The 18,970-nt window shown below is 37.9% G+C and overlaps 1 protein-coding gene across 1 annotated transcript; it reads left to right on the forward strand.

Annotated features, from left to right (window-relative positions):
* Positions 1-6,475: 6,475 nt before the first annotated feature.
* Positions 6,476-17,564, forward strand: LOC115243006 (syndecan-like). The gene is made up of 5 exons (XM_029819651.1): positions 6,476-6,562; positions 6,617-6,696; positions 13,695-13,842; positions 16,315-16,513; positions 17,101-17,564. Exons 1-5 carry the CDS (start codon positions 6,476-6,478, stop codon positions 17,202-17,204), a joined length of 618 nt encoding a protein of 205 aa, XP_029675511.1. The 3' UTR covers positions 17,205-17,564.
* Positions 17,565-18,970: the final 1,406 nt, after the last annotated feature.

Consider the following 18,970-nt stretch of genomic DNA (forward strand, 5'->3'; position numbering starts at 1 on the left):
AAGTTATTATAAAAAGGCTTTATTTTTTATAGGATCGATCAATGCAATAAACGCAACATAATTCACACACACTGTATTATTATTTTTGATGACTTGTTTGGGGGATACAATATACGAGATTACAATTTAAAAAATCATAACGAGACTGTATCGTACTTGATTAAAGTCCTCTCGGTAGATATGCAGTTCATTTTAAACTCGCTTCAGTATTTCGTCTGCTTCGTTCGAGTAGTTTCGTAGGGAGAAGATCGAGGAAAGGAGGTAAGGAAGAGTCGCGCTTCTCTCTGCCTCTTTCTCGAGAGAAAGAGAGACGGGGAGAGAAAGAAAAAAAGAGATATCGAGAAGACGAGACAAGAGAGCGAGCGACGTTTGAACGCCCACGCGTGCCGTCTTAATTACGCTCGGCCGGCCGGTTTTACGATTATGCCGCCTCGAAGAGCCCAACCGCCGTACCGTCAGTTCCCGGCTCCTTTTATGGGCCGCGTTAAAAAGTAATTAGGACAGAAAGGCGGCGCGGGAACCGCGATGTCAACGATAACTTTAATGATTATTGTATAAACGCGCGGGTCGCGTCATGGCTGATAAAATGATAAAAGCAGTCTGGATTCGCGCGATTCGATAAAGACGAGAAGATCACGTTGTCTATCGCCAATTTGGCAAAAATCACAAAATTAATCCTCAAGTAATTTTTGCAATAGTGAAAAATTTCTAATATGAACTTGACGAAACTCCCTATTTAAAGCGTCATTATGTCTTTGCCAGAGGAATTGAAAAATTAGAAACGATACTGAGACCGATGAGTTAAATTATTTGTATTATATTGATTGATATGAAATTGATAATGATGACGATAAAGGGATATTGTAAAGAGACTTAAATCCGTTAAAAAGAAATTAGGTGTTTATACCGATTAATGATATTGATAATAATGAATAATGGAAGAAATGGTAAGAAGAATTGAAATACATTAAAAAGGAATTATGTCTTTAATAAAATTGATGAAATTAATGACAGGAGATGATGAGAAATATTTTACATTAAATTATCTAAAAAATTCTCGCAATTCACATTTATCATAAAATGCATTTAGATTAAAATTATGAGTTAAATATTATGATTCCAAAACATTCCTTCTCATGTGTCAATTCCTCAAAAAATGCATATTTTTTCACAAAAGATCTTTCTGTTTTTGTAAAGGATTGCAATGTGTTTCATTAAAGAAAATAAAATTGCAAAAAAAAGTAGGAAAAGCTTTTTATATTTTAAGCAAATCTACAAAAAGAAGAAATTGAGAAATGTATTTTTCTTCTAAAAAAAAAAATTACTTCATTATATAAAATATAAATGTTTGTCCAAAGATGAACAAAAATTCTCTTTGATCTAACATAATTAAATATATTTTTTTTTTATTTCGATAAAGAATAATAATAGAGAGTTTTCGCTTCGAGGGATAATATTTGCGATTAAACTTTTCGACGATGCTTTAAAACGTTTAATTTTTGGAATTCTCCATATGTGGATCTTTAAATCCTTTTTCGGTGAAATTACGCTTGTTTTTTGAGGAATATGATTTGATAATTTCACACGTGATCGCAATCGTAACATTTTATACGTGATTCACAAATAGCAATCTACAATCTGTAACTTAAACTACTTGAAATATTGCCAGTCCCTGTACGTGATCGTTGTGAATGTACCTTAGATTATCTTAGGTTTGTGTACACGTACACACGCAGCATATATATATATATATACATACACATGTACATATGTACGTGAGGCTGGCGTGCGGAGAAGAAGACGAGAAAAGTTGCGCTTTTGGCAAGCCACGTTTCGGGCTCTGGACAGTTCAGACAGACATTACATTATAAAAAGACTCGCGTTATACTATTTTCCCGGCAAGTCTTGCGAAATCCTAAAACGATGCTGTCTAGAAATATCATCATCAGCTGTCGTGAAATTTCTTACGTGTTTCTCTACTGCTTCGGAAAAAATGTCCGAGAAAAAGACCGGTGGTTTTCGAGAACGGACGACACTCTCTTCGAGATGCAATCATACATGAGCGTACGCGTGTGCGTATGTCTTGATTAACGCGTGAACGCGCCGAAACGTGCCAAAATTACTTCATTATATAAAATATAAATGTTTGTCCAAAGATGAACAAAAATTCTCTTTGATCTAACATAATTAAATATATTTTTTTTTTATTTCGATAAAGAATAATAATAGAGAGTTTTCGCTTCGAGGGATAATATTTGCGATTAAACTTTTCGACGATGCTTTAAAACGTTTAATTTTTGGAATTCTCCATATGTGGATCTTTAAATCCTTTTTCGGTGAAATTACGCTTGTTTTTTGAGGAATATGATTTGATAATTTCACACGTGATCGCAATCGTAACATTTTATACGTGATTCACAAATAGCAATCTACAATCTGTAACTTAAACTACTTGAAATATTGCCAGTCCCTGTACGTGATCGTTGTGAATGTACCTTAGATTATCTTAGGTTTGTGTACACGTACACACGCAGCATATATATATATATATACATACACATGTACATATGTACGTGAGGCTGGCGTGCGGAGAAGAAGACGAGAAAAGTTGCGCTTTTGGCAAGCCACGTTTCGGGCTCTGGACAGTTCAGACAGACATTACATTATAAAAAGACTCGCGTTATACTATTTTCCCGGCAAGTCTTGCGAAATCCTAAAACGATGCTGTCTAGAAATATCATCATCAGCTGTCGTGAAATTTCTTACGTGTTTCTCTACTGCTTCGGAAAAAATGTCCGAGAAAAAGACCGGTGGTTTTCGAGAACGGACGACACTCTCTTCGAGATGCAATCATACATGAGCGTACGCGTGTGCGTATGTCTTGATTAACGCGTGAACGCGCCGAAACGTGCCGTGACGCGGTCGAGTGTAAAAACTGTCAGGGCGCGTTGCCTATTAAATCGTCGAGAAATTGACGTCGTTCGAAATGGGAACGAGTTGTTTCGCAGGCGACACTTTCCAACGTCGCGCCGTGGCCGGCTCTCTTATGCGAGCCGGTCTTTATGCGTACACGCACAGCCAGGTGCAGCGACATTGACGTACGGAGTCAGACACCTAGCGAGCCCCGTTCTTTATCCATGAATTTTTCCGCATTTATCCATTTAACTTGTAATAAAAAACTAATTTACTTGCTACATCGATTCCTAATCTATTACGGATTTTATTTTAAATAAAGCTTAAATTAAAAAACACTGTCAATTAACGAATATCGCGATAAAAAGGTTTCCTATTTATTTTATAATATTTTTAATAGAAAAGATCAATTTTAGCCCGTTTTTTCCCCGAAAATAACGATTTTTATTGGCATGGATTTTATTAAAAAATGTGAAATTTTGCCAACCCTGTTAATATTAAATATCTTTTTTTTTTTTTTTTTTTTTTTAAAAAATCATTTTTTTATTTTTTTTAACTTAAGTTAAGTTTAAAGTTAATGGTTGAAAAATTAAATGAGTTTACGTTAAAAGTTGCTTAAACAAAAATTAATTCAATTAAAATTATTAACCCATTAAAATTAGAAGTTAATTCTCTATCCGACAGCGAATCGACAAATCCGATAAACTTGTTGTACGACAAATGAAATATTCGCATTATGATCAACCATTTTCACACGACTTTAATATCGATGAATTATTTTAATTTGTATAAAATAAATTAATAAGTTAACGCTAATGCATTTAAAAATAATTAATTTAAGTTAAAAGTTAGCACGTTTAAAATTAACTAAGTAAAGTTAAAAGTTATTAACTTTTCAACTTTTTAATTTAACTTTTAACTGTTTAAGTAATTACTACCCAACCCTGGTTATAAAAGAGAGCTATTGCAACAAAAGAAAAATAATATAATGCCGAGAGAGAGAGAGAGAGAGAGAGAGAGGGAGACGGCCGAATGAACGATGGAGAATAAATGGGCGCGCGATTCGTTAATCGAAACCGCCGTCGCTCAAAATCCGAGCCGCCGCGGAATGCGTGGGAACGATCGTGACGCGAAAGCGGGAACGACGAGGAGCAACTCGAAGAGAATGGAACGCGAAGGTAGTTCTCTCGCACCCTTATTAATCAACGGCCGGGTGGCCTCGTCTTAAAGTGCCCTTCACACCGGGCTTTTCTTTTCCCTTTGCCTTCCAGATCTCGCGACAGCCTGCTTAGGAATTTGATCGACCGATCGATTCTCGCGTCGAATTATCCGATCGTGCCGATTTGATCAATTGTCTAATCGAGACGGGTCCGTCAATTAATTAATTCCGTATCGACGAATAGAGATAGAGGAGTCAGCTGATTGGCGATTCGAGAAGAGAGGCATTTCCGCCTTTATCAACCATTGTCCGAAGACGATGTTCGAGATGCTGCTACTCGACCGTGAAATGAGAATGGCTATGAGAATGGCATTGAAACGGGATTCGCTCCAGTGATAATATATAACTGATCGCGCGGAAGATAATTCTAAAGATAATCGAACGTCGTATATCAGCTGAACGTTTAAATGAAATTTCCTAAATGTTATCTTTGCCGAAGAATAATTCGTCAATTTAGTGTGTTTCTCTTCAATGATTTAAACCGCTTGAAAAGTTATACCTTGACGTAAGAGTATTTCTATAAATGTAAAATTTGAGATATCTTCTCTTACGAGTGCTAATTGGTAAAACGAATCGTTTAAAAAAAAAAATCAGGGTTGGGTAAGTTAATTTTTTTTTTTTTTAACTAAGTTAAGTTTAAAGTTAATGACCCAAAAATTTAAAGTTACTTAAGCAAAAATTAACTCAGTTAAAGTTAAGTTAAAAAATTATTAACTTATTAAAGGTAAAAGTTAATTCTTTATCCAACAGCGAATTGACACATCCGACAAACTGTATTGTACAACAAATGAAATATTCGCAACAACAATTACAATCAACCATTTTCGATCAACCACGACTTTAATATTGATGAATTATTTTAATTTGTATAAAAAAAAGTTAATAAGTTAAATGCACGTTAATGCATTTAAAAATAACTAGTCTAAGTTAAAAATTAACATATTTAAAATTAACTAAGTCAAGCTAAAAGTTATTAACTTTTCAACTTTTTATTTAACTTTTGACTAGTTATCACCCTGAAAAAGATTAAGCGAATTAACTAAATCGAAAAATCTTATATAGAATGTTTACAAAATATATAATTAAATATACACTTGGGTGGCCCCGCGTTGCAAGAGAGAAGTTTCCAACTAAATTGCCGCGAGGCGTTTTACACTCGGAAATAACGCATCTCATTTCAGAAACGCGGCAGAAGTAAAGTCTTTAACGAAACGCGTCACGCGACACCTTCCGCACACTTGGCTTGTCACACGGAATTTTTTCCCCTCGCGCATATTTCACTTCTCTTTTTGTATTCCACGCGAGGCGGAAGGCTTCGCGTAAACATCACGCGCGCGCGCGCGCGAGATACGCGGTGGAATCTCGCGCGGATGCAATTTTACAGGAGTGTTGCAAAAGTGTCTCTCCCCGCAGCTGCAGCGGCGGTTATCGCGAAAAAGAGACAGAGCCGCCGATAACGTATTCTCGGCAGACGCGGCTGTTAAATCTCTCGAAATCCCGGTTTACTCAAGCTGACGCGAAGTTTCTCGCGCGGTCACCACGCTCGGTATGCACAGACGCACACAAGCTTATAAATACACGCGCGTGCGCGCCGTTCGCGTGCCACGGTTTCCACCGGAAGAACTCTCTCTCTCTCTCTCTCTCTTTCTCTCGCAGACGGTTCTCACAGACGGCGTATAGTATCTCACGGTGAAAATCTAAATGAGATTCGATCCGTCGAGGAAGCCGTCGCGATTCCGCGCGATTTCGATCCGGAGCGGAAAGTGAAACCGGCTGTTAACCCTCGATGGAGCGCGCTCGCCAATCCGGGTAATTCGATTCCGCGAGGGGTTGATTGAAAAAGCCTCTCGTAATATTTAGGGACTGCCCGGAATTAATACACGTTACGTAATGACGAATTTAATTAACCTTGGGCATTACATGGGTATGAATTAAATTAATTGAGATGTAATAATAAATTTTAATTGAGCTCTGTCTGACGGTTTGACGATTATCACGGATATGTCACAACGGTGATTTAAATAAACACGCTATTTGAGATCACCGTTAAAAAAGTGTGTACCGGAATTCATATTTCATGGATGTCATAAAAGAATTAATATAATTTAAATTTTTATTAAACGGAATACAAAGTGTGATTTCTTCATAGATTACCTTTGTAGCACGATATATATAATATATAACGGCATTTTCATCCAGAAAATTTTAACAGAAAAATAGAGGGGTGAGAAAGCTTAAAAAAATTAATTAGAGGGATGAGAAAGCTCAAAAAAAAAAAAAATAAATAAATAAATAAATAAAACTTGGTCATTTTCTTCGAGCGAGACATCTTCGGCGAAGACGATGTCGTTGGAGAAACGGTACGAAAAGGGAGAGAGCCGTGGAATCGCGAGAGAGATCGATGCTAAGAAGGAAGAGAATGATGAGGAGGTGAGGCCGGGGAAGGGTGAGGACGGGGAGAGGAAACGGCGGCGTAGCCTGTAGGACGCCAAGCCGCCAAAGAGTCTGGCAACGAGAGGAAACGGGCGCCGTTGCGTCGCCGGGTACCTGAAGGAGGCACGCGTGTGAGTGCGGATACTGTACGGATAACGTATACATTTATACGTTTAAATGCATGTGGATATGTATGTGTGTGTGTGTTTGCGCGCGCGCGGTTCGCGATGCGTCGACTGAACGACGCAGCAGCCAGCCAAACATCTCAGCCACGAGGTCACGATGTCGCAAGATCATTCGCCCTGCTATTTCTCGCTGCTTTGCTGCCGCTTGAGTGCTCCGCCGCGCCGAGTTGATCGCTCGGATACAGAGTCACATTTCGCGAGATTAGGCCCTCGTTAGTCTTGATTTTGCGCGAGACAATTAAGGGGTAGGCGTTGGACCGCGCGCGCACGTGGGACGATTGAGGGACTTTTGTAACGGCTTTGGCACTGAAGTATTTTTAAAGAATACAATGATTATAATCAGAGTTGGGTAGTAACTAGTTAAACAGTTAAAAATTAAGTTAAAAAGTTAATAACTTTTAAATTAACTTATTGTTAGTTAATTTTTAATTTAAATTAGTTATTTTTAAATGCATTAACGTTAACTTATTATTAACTACTTATCAACTTTTTTTATACAAGTTAAAATAATTCATCAATATTAAAGTCGTGTGAAAATGGTTGATTTTAATGCAAATATTTCATTTGTCGTACGAGTTTGTCGGATGTGTCGATTCGCTATTGGATAGAGAATTAACTTTTAACTTTAAGTTAATAATTTTTCAACTTAACTTTAACTGATAAATTAATTAATTTTTGTTTAAGTAACTTTTAACGTAAACTTAGTTAATTTTTGGGCCATTAACTTTAAACTTAACTTAGTTAAAGAAAAAAAAAAAAAAAAAATAACTTACCCAACCCTGATTATAATATACATATAGAATGTTCCTAACATGTACAAAAAATTTGTACGCCCTATATACATATGCGTGCGTGTGTTACACACGACGAAACACAACACCTTTAAGCTTATCGCACAATGCTAAACGATAGCGTTAGCGATAGGCAACATCCAATGAGAGCACTGCTTTTTCGAAAAGCAGTGCTCTCATTGGATATCGCTTATCGCTATCGCCTAGCATTGTGCAATAGGCTTTATTCCTCTATCGCCTTTACTTTTAAAAATTTAGATTTAACCCAAGATATCGCAAAGCAGATTCTTCATGAATATCGCGAATAATATTCTTCGTTTCGAATGGCGCGTAATTGCCGATAATTCGACACGTCATCGTTAAAATACCTGCGGCGAACGGACACGCGTTACGCGTGTGTCCGTGAAATAAACGCAGGAACGTTTAATCCGATTAATTCCGTTATGGAAGCGCGTCCCCGCGCTTCACGCACTCCGTGTCGATTCGATCGACGTGATGAACCGCGGAACCTGATATGTGAATCGCGAGCTGTGAAACCGTATATCGTCTGTGCCCGATACGGCCGGAAAGAGCCACCCCCTCCCGCCTCGTCTCGTCTCGTCTCCCCTCGCGTCGCGCGAGGGCCGGCCACCGGCGATCACGTATTCGCTTCGGAAAGCGAGTTCCCCGACGATGACTGGATCATCGACGAGACGAATACATACGCGCAGTACAATCTAACATCGCGAATTCCCCTCGCGACACCTCCTCCGCGACGGACGACGGGATGACGATGCGCCGAGCGCTCACGCGCATATTCATCGATCTCTGTTTCTCGTCCTGTGCCTCGAGGAAAGATCGCTGACAAACAGGCGACTGCTTCGGGACGATGGGATTTAATTGGACCGTGTGTTATGCGAATTACGACGTAAAAACTCAAGTAATATTAGCGAAAGATTTTATAATTAAATCGAGAGATGAGTACGCTATTTATTAATCTTTTTATTTAATTCTTTTTATTTTGTAGAATAGTTGGAGGTTGGTCATCCGTTAGTTATTAATGAAGTTTTGTCCTCCAGATGAAATTACGTAAAAAGTTTTATATTATTCCTTTTTCCACACAAAAACCAAGAGTTTTCATTCATGCTTTATCTTCATTCTTCCATTTACCGTTCCAATTGTGAATTGTAAAATATTGCAGCTCTGTACGTGTTAATTAAGTGGAGAAAAATTATTTATTTTTAACATATAAATGTGAAAAGAAGATAAAAATTTAATATAACATTTTTAAGACAACGCAATCTCTCGTAATAATTTATTTTTATTGGATGGAGTCATCTTTTTCTGTTTTTTTTTTTTTTTTTTTTTTTTATTTCTTTTTTTTTAATAAGACTTTATAAAAGAAATGCGCACGCAGTACGTCATCGACGATATGATCGTACTTCTAATTTAGTTGCAGCTTCACCGACACAGTCGGTTGACGTCGGACACGACGAGCGATATATTAGCATATGTTTATCCGATACATCGTTCGAATGGGAACGAATTGCGCGGACGATATGTGTTATAAATAATGCATTCGCAATGTGATGCCAACGGATGACGGTATATATGCGCCAAGACTTCGAGAGATAACATCCGCTGGAATATCAATGTTCTAGTGCAGCAACGCGCACGAATAGCAGAATCATTCATAGAGAGCCCTGCTCGGTCCATTTGTCGCAAGAACGTCGATAAAAATGCTTCTCTTTCAGAAGTAAGTCGAAGATCCGGCTTTGACGATAACTCTATAAATGGATTTGCAATGGATCTTGAATAAAAAGCAAAGATTTTTAATTTCAAGTTACAATTAAGTTATATAAAAATTCATCATTAAAATGTCTACTCCCTACAAAAACATGGAAAACCTGGAATTCTCAGGGAATTTTTTTATACCTGGAAAAATCAGGGAATTTTCATGGAATTTTGTTAAGACTCAGGACATTTTTCTTAAAATTCTCTTTGATAATTTTGCTACTATACTGTAAGCAGTAGACAATCCGTCAATAAGCCATGTTGTGAATTATGTGTTTAAAATATATTATAAATATATATCTATCTTTGTTTATATATTCATTGGCCGTTTTCCTATATTCACTGCCAGTACTGAAAATCTATAGTTTATGTCACATATACGTCACATCGCTATAGATTTTTTTCAGTACTGGCAGTGAATATCGAAACACAGCCAATGTCTTAACAAAATATTAAATTTGCAATACATATTCTTTATCTTAATTTTTAGTAATAAAAATTTTATGCAAGTTAAAAAATTTTATTTTAACGAGAAGTATTCAGTTTTATTTTCAGTATATTTGTAAATCTAGCATTTGAAACTTAAGTGACTTTGTGTTTTTCCTTCGTATGAATGAAAAGCATTAGAAAAGGCGTACAATAAAAAAACTTATTTTAGGAAACTGCATCAAAAAATGTTTAAAATATTCTCTTTACCTGGAATTTTGAACAAAAATACCTGAAAGATCAGGGAATTTTCAGAGAAATTTTTTACAGGATTTAAGTAGACACCCTGATTATAATTGAAAAAGGATAAATCATTATTACCTTTTTATTTTATAACGCAATGTCACAATTAATTTTTTTTTTTAATTTATTCATTTATACAAATAATAATCTTTGTTTTTTTTCTCACTTGCGACACTCATCCGGCTTTTGTTTCTGCCAAATTGTAATTTTCTCGACACGAACGATCGGGCATATCTCCTAACAATGAACGTGAGAACCGCGCTGTATCCGGCCATTAAGAAGACTAGCCGCGATTAATTTAGTTGCTTTAGTTTAGCGCTTCATTGTGATCAACGAACCACCGCGATAATCGAGCAAACTTCTTGTTGTTCATTCGCTCAATTACGAAAGCGCTCCTTCTTACATGAAATAAGCTTAGTTAAGGCGATTGTAAAACGAAGCTATTCTTCATTACAGCACTCTTATCTTTATTGGATTGGTCTTTTATAAAATTACTATTTCGTTTGCACTGTTGGATCCTGCGACAATATTAATATTAAATTAACTCGACGACGATGAATTGTTCCAAGTTCCACTTTTATTTATATTCTATACGAATAATTCATTAATTTTTTCAGCATAGTGGATTCTACGAAAAAAAAAAAATTGGACGACCACCCCTCTTCGCAAAAGCATAAAATATTAATAATGTATCAATTTGCTTTCTGAATAATGATTATTAAATGTAAGACATTAAAATAAACACGATTATTATTCTGATTTAGCAATATTTAAAAACGTGTTGTAAAATATAAATATTATCTGCTAAAATAAAAGCAGGATGTTTAAGTTTGTATGGTCGTACTTCGATCGGGCACCACAAATACCGATGTCTCATATCGCGTACGATGATGATGTGGCTTCTTCCGTGCATGCCTTTGGAATTCGCGGAATAATAGTGGCATCTCTAACGGCGCTCTTTCCCGGCATTGAAATATTAATCTGCCCCAAAGCACGTTCCATTTCTCGGCCGCGTTGCAAATCGATGCGCGCATATACGCTTTTAGCTGAACCATCTATATGCGGTATATAAAGGGTGTTCCCTGCGTTCCCCTTTCCATTCACGGATTCTTTGACCAATTTGCAGCGAGCATTTCTCCGCGAGAGAAGAGAATCGAGAGCTTTAAAAGAGCTTCCAAGTTATGAGCATATTGAAAATCAAAGCTTTTGTGAATTGAGCTTTAAGCCTTTATGTTCTTTATTCAATTTCTCCCTATCTCTTTTTCTTCCTCGAGCAAACTCTGCTTGAATGCAAGCTTAATTTAAGCTTTAATTACAAAAGCGTCGATCAAAAGTGTCGAATATCAAGGGACAAGATTATTTTCTAGAACGGAATTCGCTTAATAGGTGCAAAGTAATATATCCTTGAACGAAGAATTATCCAGTTTATTTCCGTTTTTCTTCCTTCTTGTTTCTTTTTCGGTTGCGACGCCAATTATCAAATATCTTGTACGCGCATCGAGGTGGAAATGCAGTTTTCGCCTGGGTAGTTTTCGCATTCGATCGCCGAGAACCAGTTTTTGTCGGTCCGTTTTATCCGGTTCCTCGTCTCTGCGCCATCGAGATCGGAGATCGGATTGTACTCGTTAGAGATGATGAGGTACTCAAGCAGAGAGAGGAGAAAGGAGCGACAGGTAGGGTGCGAGAGAGAATACGAGATATATGCTACGTCTCATCTCTTTCTTAATAAATAATAATTTTATAATTATCATCTATTTTGCATCTTAAAAATTGCAAGCGCTAGGAATTGATCCAAGAGTTTACATATATAAAGGAAACTTGCGCACCTTGTATAAGACTTTAAAAGAAAATATATGGGAATCGCCGCAGGGTGTGATTTAGCGGAAAAGGAGCAGAGGGAGGAAAATCGCTGGAAGATGATGGTGCGGGAAAACTGAGGAACGCGACATGTGCACAGTCGCGACGAGGGATGAAAGAGGGGTGAAGGAACGATCCCTCTCGAAGAAGCTCGTTCCATGAATGGCTGGTATTCAGGAGCACCGAGAGGACTCGGGAATCTCCGACTTTGGCGATATTTCAATTTGAGTTATCTATTGTACTATAGTTACGCTGTGAATACTTCGGGCACGCCTATTTGGCGCTTCATGTAATATTTTTCACGGCGGATAGTGGAAATAATAGCGAAATAAAATTGATGAGAAGCGAAGTAATGGAGATCTTTAGAGGTATATACAAGGTGTCCCGTAAAGACCATAACAACGCTTAAGGGTAAATTCTTGAGATCATTTTATATATATATATAATAATGTTGCTTAAAAACATACAGACGAATTAATTATCGTATCATCTCCCATGCGTTATCTCGTAACGCACATTTCACGATAATTATCTACCGCAATAACAAATATAATGTAATGATAAATAGCCGCGTTCTCTCTCTCTCTCTCTCTCTCTCTCTCTCTTTGCGTAAAGCGACAATGAAGTATTACTGGCCTCTGGACTATTCGCGGACATATATGTTCCCGGTTCATTGATTCATGGACGCTTAATCGCGTGGTGATCGAAAACGGAAGACGTCATTCCGCGAAGTGCGCACGATTTGTCTCTTTTGTCGGTCAGCACCCCGCAAAAGATAGAAGCGCGGAAGATAACCGCGCTTATGTATGAATGCGACATGTATCGCATGTATTGTTCGCATCGCCATTTCTACGAACGCGTCAATGAAAACAGTACACCGGATTAGACATACGTTAAGATTACTCGCGAGGACTATAATTTTTAGTTCTAGTGAATACTTCGGGCACGCCTATTTGGCGCTTCATGTAATATTTTTCACGGCGGATAGTGGAAATAATAGCGAAATAAAATTGATGAGAAGCGAAGTAATGGAGATCTTTAGAGGTATATACAAGGTGTCCCGTAAAGACCATAACAACGCTTAAGGGTAAATTCTTGAGATCATTTTATATATATATATAATAATGTTGCTTAAAAACATACAGACGAATTAATTATCGTATCATCTCCCATGCGTTATCTCGTAACGCACATTTCACGATAATTATCTACCGCAATAACAAATATAATGTAATGATAAATAGCCGCGTTCTCTCTCTCTCTCTCTCTCTCTCTCTCTCTTTGCGTAAAGCGACAATGAAGTATTACTGGCCTCTGGACTATTCGCGGACATATATGTTCCCGGTTCATTGATTCATGGACGCTTAATCGCGTGGTGATCGAAAACGGAAGACGTCATTCCGCGAAGTGCGCACGATTTGTCTCTTTTGTCGGTCAGCACCCCGCAAAAGATAGAAGCGCGGAAGATAACCGCGCTTATGTATGAATGCGACATGTATCGCATGTATTGTTCGCATCGCCATTTCTACGAGCGCGTCAATGAAAACAGTACACCGGATTAGACATACGTTAAGATTACTCGCGAGGACTATAATTTTTAGTTCTATATTTGATGACAAGTTTGTTGGTCTTGGAGGAGATATTGCAACTATGTTATCAAGCGCGTTAATTTAGTTATTCATCAAAATATTGCACCCGATTAAGATTCTAATAATATACATTTACCTGTTTACAATGCAATTTTGCGGAATAAATTTGAACCTAACGATCGCGCAATATTCTGTGTTATTTCAGATATACGAAAACCGTGGTGGATTCCAGTCCGAATGTTCAGAAGTATAATCCTGAAGTCACGTTTACAACGACGTCGTCGACACCGGTTACCTACGCCGGCAACACGAACATAAGCGCGCTCATTGACCAATTGAGGCACATTAATCAGGTGAGTGCATCAAGTCGTAATTTACCGTTCGGTCTTGAGTGGATTCGTCTCCCTCGGATTAAATGATGCCGCAATTTTCATTCGCTCGTCGATTCAAACATACCGTGCGACAAACGCGACGAACGGTCGATGGTCATCGAAAAGGAATCCGCAATGTTCTCGAACGAGAAGAGCAAAAATTACGTTCTTCCTTTCTTTCCGAGATTTCGGTGATAAAGACACTCGTCACGTACGCAGATTCGAACAAATTGCTCGAGAGCTTACCCAAAAAAATCTTTTTTATATCAATTACAATAATTAAAAATAAATTATATTATAAAACTATATTTGATAACTAATTGAGTAATTAGATTAATTATTTATTATTAATAAAATGCGAAATACCGATCGAATTAATTGAAAATTTCTTTTCGGTTTACATGTTGGATATACAGATCGTGTCGCGCAGCACGCGGCTTGTTAACGATTCGTAAACGGTTATTGCAATAGCTCATTGATGCGGAAAACCTGCTCGGTGACCTGTAACTCCCAGACGAACGTAGCAGACAAATCATAAATTCTCGTCTAATCTAGAATTATTCATAGTCAGGCAAAGATCGCAGACGGTGCGCCGAGTAAGCACGTGTCGCGCGTTGCGTAGACTCACCTGAAAACGCACATGGGTGCTCAAAGCTGATCGATATAATCCGATTTCTTAGGACTACATATATAAATATATGTCCAAGATTCTAGGAAATAATTATGCGATCAATAATTTTATAGAATTATATATTTATAAAACTAATTATGTTGAAAACTTTATTATAATTTACTGGCTGAAAATATTATTAAAGATTAAAATTGCGGGATAAATTTCTCTAAATAAGCGTGAGCCTTTTTTCTAGAAAAATTTTATTGCGGTTTGTAGCTTCCATCTTTCAGTCTCGTTTCGTATTCTTCAACAGAACCCTTAGCCTTGTTAAAGTTGGCAACCGTCGCGTGTGGGACAGACACATAGCGCCCACACGCATGTTAATTCGCGTGCCGAGAAATCGGGCCGCTTACTTCTGATTAGAGTGTCGTGAAACACGCATGTATACACGGTGTCACGATCAATCTTGCCGGTTACGTCGCGCGAGCGGTTATTCTCCGATAAAAACGACTCATCTAAATAGTTTCGTTATCTCGCAATCCTGCAAAAATGCTTAGGACTACATATATAAATATATGTCCAAGATTCTAGGAAATAATTATGCGATCAATAATTTTATAGAATTATATATTTATAAAACTAATTATGTTGAAAACTTTATTATAATTTACTGGCTGAAAATATTATTAAAGATTAAAATTGCGGGATAAATTTCTCTAAATAAGCGTGAGCCTTTTTTCTAGAAAAATTTTATTGCGGTTTGTAGCTTCCATCTTTCAGTCTCGTTTCGTATTCTTCAACAGAACCCTTAGCCTTGTTAAAGTTGGCAACCGTCGCGTGTGGGACAGACACATAGCGCCCACACGCATGTTAATTCGCGTGCCGAGAAATCGGGCCGCTTACTTCTGATTAGAGTGTCGTGAAACACGCATGTATACACGGTGTCACGATCAATCTTGCCGGTTACGTCGCGCGAGCGGTTATTCTCCGATAAAAACGACTCATCTAAATAGTTTCGTTATCTCGCAATCCTGCAAAAATGAAATTTTCACTCCGTTTAAATTATTTGCTCGAAATTTCTCGAATGCTTGAACGATGGCAAGAATTCACGCAGTTTATTCAGATATTCACCGTGTATATATAATACATGTATACGCAACGCACGACATGTGCATGATATCTATGATATAGTATAGGTGGAAAAACCGTTAATTAGTGAACTAGAGATATTATTGGCAGGTGCGAGAGAGCTTTGAGTAATGATTACGGGGCGGCCGTGGGATTAAAGGTTTGTGTCGGCGGCGAATTTTAGCAGAATATAAATCTACGTCACATTGTGCGCGACGATGATTAAGTTTAAATTGAGAGTGTCAGCTATTAATTGGACGTTATTCATATATAGAGTCAAATGGGTTAATAGAGATCTTTGGGTAAATGGGACACCTTAATGAGTTACCAATGACAAAATTAATCGCCATAATTTCTCTCATGATTATAGAACCGTTGAATGAATGACTTTTTCATGGTTTTCATAATAACCGTTAATTTTAGAAAATTGTTACGTTTTATCTCGCATACTCGACGATTTCAATTATACTCTGCTTAAACAGGTAATTGTGTAACTATATCACACGCAACGAGTAGTATTTCACTGAACAGTAATTAATATGACAGAGTTACAGAATTTTATATATTTTCTCAGGAATAAATATAAATTACTTTAAAAAAAAAAAAATTTTAAATGATTAAATAACATAAATATTTTTAGAAAAGAAATTTGATATCTTACGCGATAATAACTCACGACTATGTATTTGATATCCATTGTGTCTTCTTGACAGCTGGTACAAACGCAATTGGCGTCGTCGCCCGACGCCGGTGCCTTCCTGGGCGACGAGGCCCTGGACGGTTCCGGAAGCGGAGACAGCCCGGATTTGAGGCAGCACGTTAACGGCGAGAATGACGACGACGAGGACGGTCACGATGACGATCGCGATGACGACGAGGCGTCCGGCTCCGGAACGGGTCCGATCACGTCAGGTACTGTATCCTGTATCCTGTAAGCCATATTACGTCCGCATTGATTTGCATTTCGATAATCCGGCCGATATATATCCCTGATGGAACTCCATTGCCGGATGCTGGATTCTGTATACAGCGTGTATCGTTGTCTGTAAAGGAGCTTCGCCCTCAGGGGTTTTCGCAGTAGCGAATATATTATCCGAGAATATGCGTTCGAACGAAAGGAAATGAGCCTTTTTGACAAAAAATATAATGGAAGAAATTAATCCAGTTACTAATCAAAATTTTATTAGACGCGAAAGCGGCTGCAAATATATTCTCAGCAGAATTCCAATTATCAAAATAATTATGTGTCATACTGCATAGATCATGTATTATTATCCGAGAATATGTGTCGCAGCGAAAACATTTAAATATTTCTAGATAAAGCAAGTGACATATAACTGGCGGGGAGAGAGCAACTGCGATTGCAAAATCACGCGATGAAATAAATAAGACCATTTCTTATCTAGCTTCAAGTTATAAGAAGGCTCCTTTCTTTTCGTCAAGATCGAAAGAATTGGTTCGTCAAAATTATATCATATTTGCATATCTCTTCATTTCAGATTTATCGACGAAAGCTCCTCCGCAAGTCATCAGCGGCGCCAAATCATCGACGATCTTGCTACCGATTGCCCTCGTTATTGTTTGCGGATCGCTTATCGCTTAATCGGCCATATCGTTGAGACGAGAAGAAAGGAAGAAGGAATGATTTCAATCGATTCCCCTCCATAGCCAACATGTAGATGAGACGTAGATAAAGAAAGATAGACTAGATCTTACCGCGATCGGAAAGATCGTTAGCAGATCGGAACGATTCGTTTCACGCGGTACTTTTCCGACGTGTATGTCGACGAGGAGAGATTCAATGCCCGCCGGAATCGTATATAACACACTATTGATAATTTATTGGTGGCATGTTGGGCATCGAAGCGTATTCCTGCCGCGATTCCGCTGGAAGCACGCGGCGGTTTTTCAATGATATATCGATGCGCGGGGAGCGAGGGAGACACAGATTGGTAAAAGTATACGAGAAAAAGAGGGAGAAAAAAAAACGGCAAAAAGGGAAGGAAATGGGAAGGAGCGACGGGCGAGTCGCGTCTGAGATGTCGCGTTTGTAAAACGCAATGATAAATCTTGCGATGCTTCCGAGATGAAATTTTTCCGGCAAAAAATTCGCTAGTTCCTTATATATAGAAATCCGATACCGTGGAACTGGAACGTGTAATGTTCTCCTCTGTGGAATTCAAAATTTATGGCTCTAAAATTTAAATAGGATTTTTCTCAAGATTTATATATTCAGGAAGAAACTTGCGGACTTTTTTAAATCCGGATATATTGATTTTACGATGATGTGAAATATTTATTCGTCCTAGTTGAAGGAACAAGTCAACACATTGGTCGTTTCAGTCCCAGAGTATCGAGACAGTGATCGAGAATTGTTAGCATCACCTAGATCGAGAGGAATGCAGGTCAGTATTCTCTCTATTTTTTTGCGGTAAATTTTCTAAAAGAAATTTACGATTTTATTTTGCGATAGAATTGCACGAACAAAATACGATCGTAAACCAAAGTTATTAGCGAAAAGTATTACATTCGTCCTTGCTCAAATACGAAGCCACAACAAAATTCTTGTTCTACGAGAAACTACTTCGAATCGCGCGCGATAATGCCATTAAAGTCAAAAAAGGTATCAAGGGTATGAACACCCATCCATTTAGAAATGCCAAGCACACCTAATATCTTATCGATTGGCTTTGCGTGTAATCTCTCGCGAAACGTCATAGAATAATGTGAGCCTAATCGCGCGAATCCCCGAGAAAAACTATTCTGTCAAACGGAAGAATTTTTCGAGACATGCTAGTGTTACATAAGAATTCAGGATGGTCGCGAGCGGCCATCGATCGCCGGTTCTCCAGGAGGAACGAAACTTCCGATCCGAAGGTCGACGAGTCTGTCCGTTTATCTTTCGCGAGAGGGGAAAAGTATGTCGCGTCGCTCTGAGAAATGGCTTCGAGTTTGTCTCTTCTCGGTTACATTGGGTGTATATTTCGTTAGTTGCAAGTTATAATAAAATTTGCTAACAAGCGCCTAGAAAAGACTGTAATCGCGTGAAGGATTCTGAGAGAGAGAGCTGATAAGTGCGCCGATAACTCTGATAGATAACTGGTGACAAACTCCATATTCTCGGCATTAAAGGGCGGTATTAAACGCCACAAATGCGACGAATCGACCTGTTTACAGAATCTAACTAGATTTATTCGAAGCGGATTATTCCGGCAATTGTAAGAATATTTTATTCGGGATTTACAAATCTTACATCTTATCTTTTATTAATTACAAACGTAAAAAATATACGCGTCCTAAATTGTTTAATACATCCATTAGATATTTTTTTCGAATCTTGATATTATTTATTACAAAGTTAAGATTTTT

Source organism: Formica exsecta, unplaced genomic scaffold (assembly GCF_003651465.1).
Source record: "Formica exsecta isolate Colony F162 unplaced genomic scaffold, ASM365146v1 scaffold667, whole genome shotgun sequence".
In the NCBI taxonomy this organism is placed as follows: Eukaryota; Metazoa; Arthropoda; class Insecta; order Hymenoptera; family Formicidae; genus Formica; species Formica exsecta.

What these genes read in the sequence shown, in the direction of transcription:
- LOC115243006 (XM_029819651.1), top strand. Translation starts at nt 6,476, where the DNA reads ATGTCGTTGGAGAAACGGTACGAAAAGGGAGAGAGCCGTGGAATCGCG. An exon ending in AGGAAGAGAATGATGAGGAG is followed by an intron (nt 6,563 to 6,616) that starts GTGAGGCCGGGG and finishes CGTAGCCTGTAG; the next exon opens with GACGCCAAGCCGCCAAAGAG. An exon ending in TACCTGAAGGAGGCACGCGT is followed by an intron (nt 6,697 to 13,694) that starts GTGAGTGCGGAT and finishes GTGTTATTTCAG; the next exon opens with ATATACGAAAACCGTGGTGG.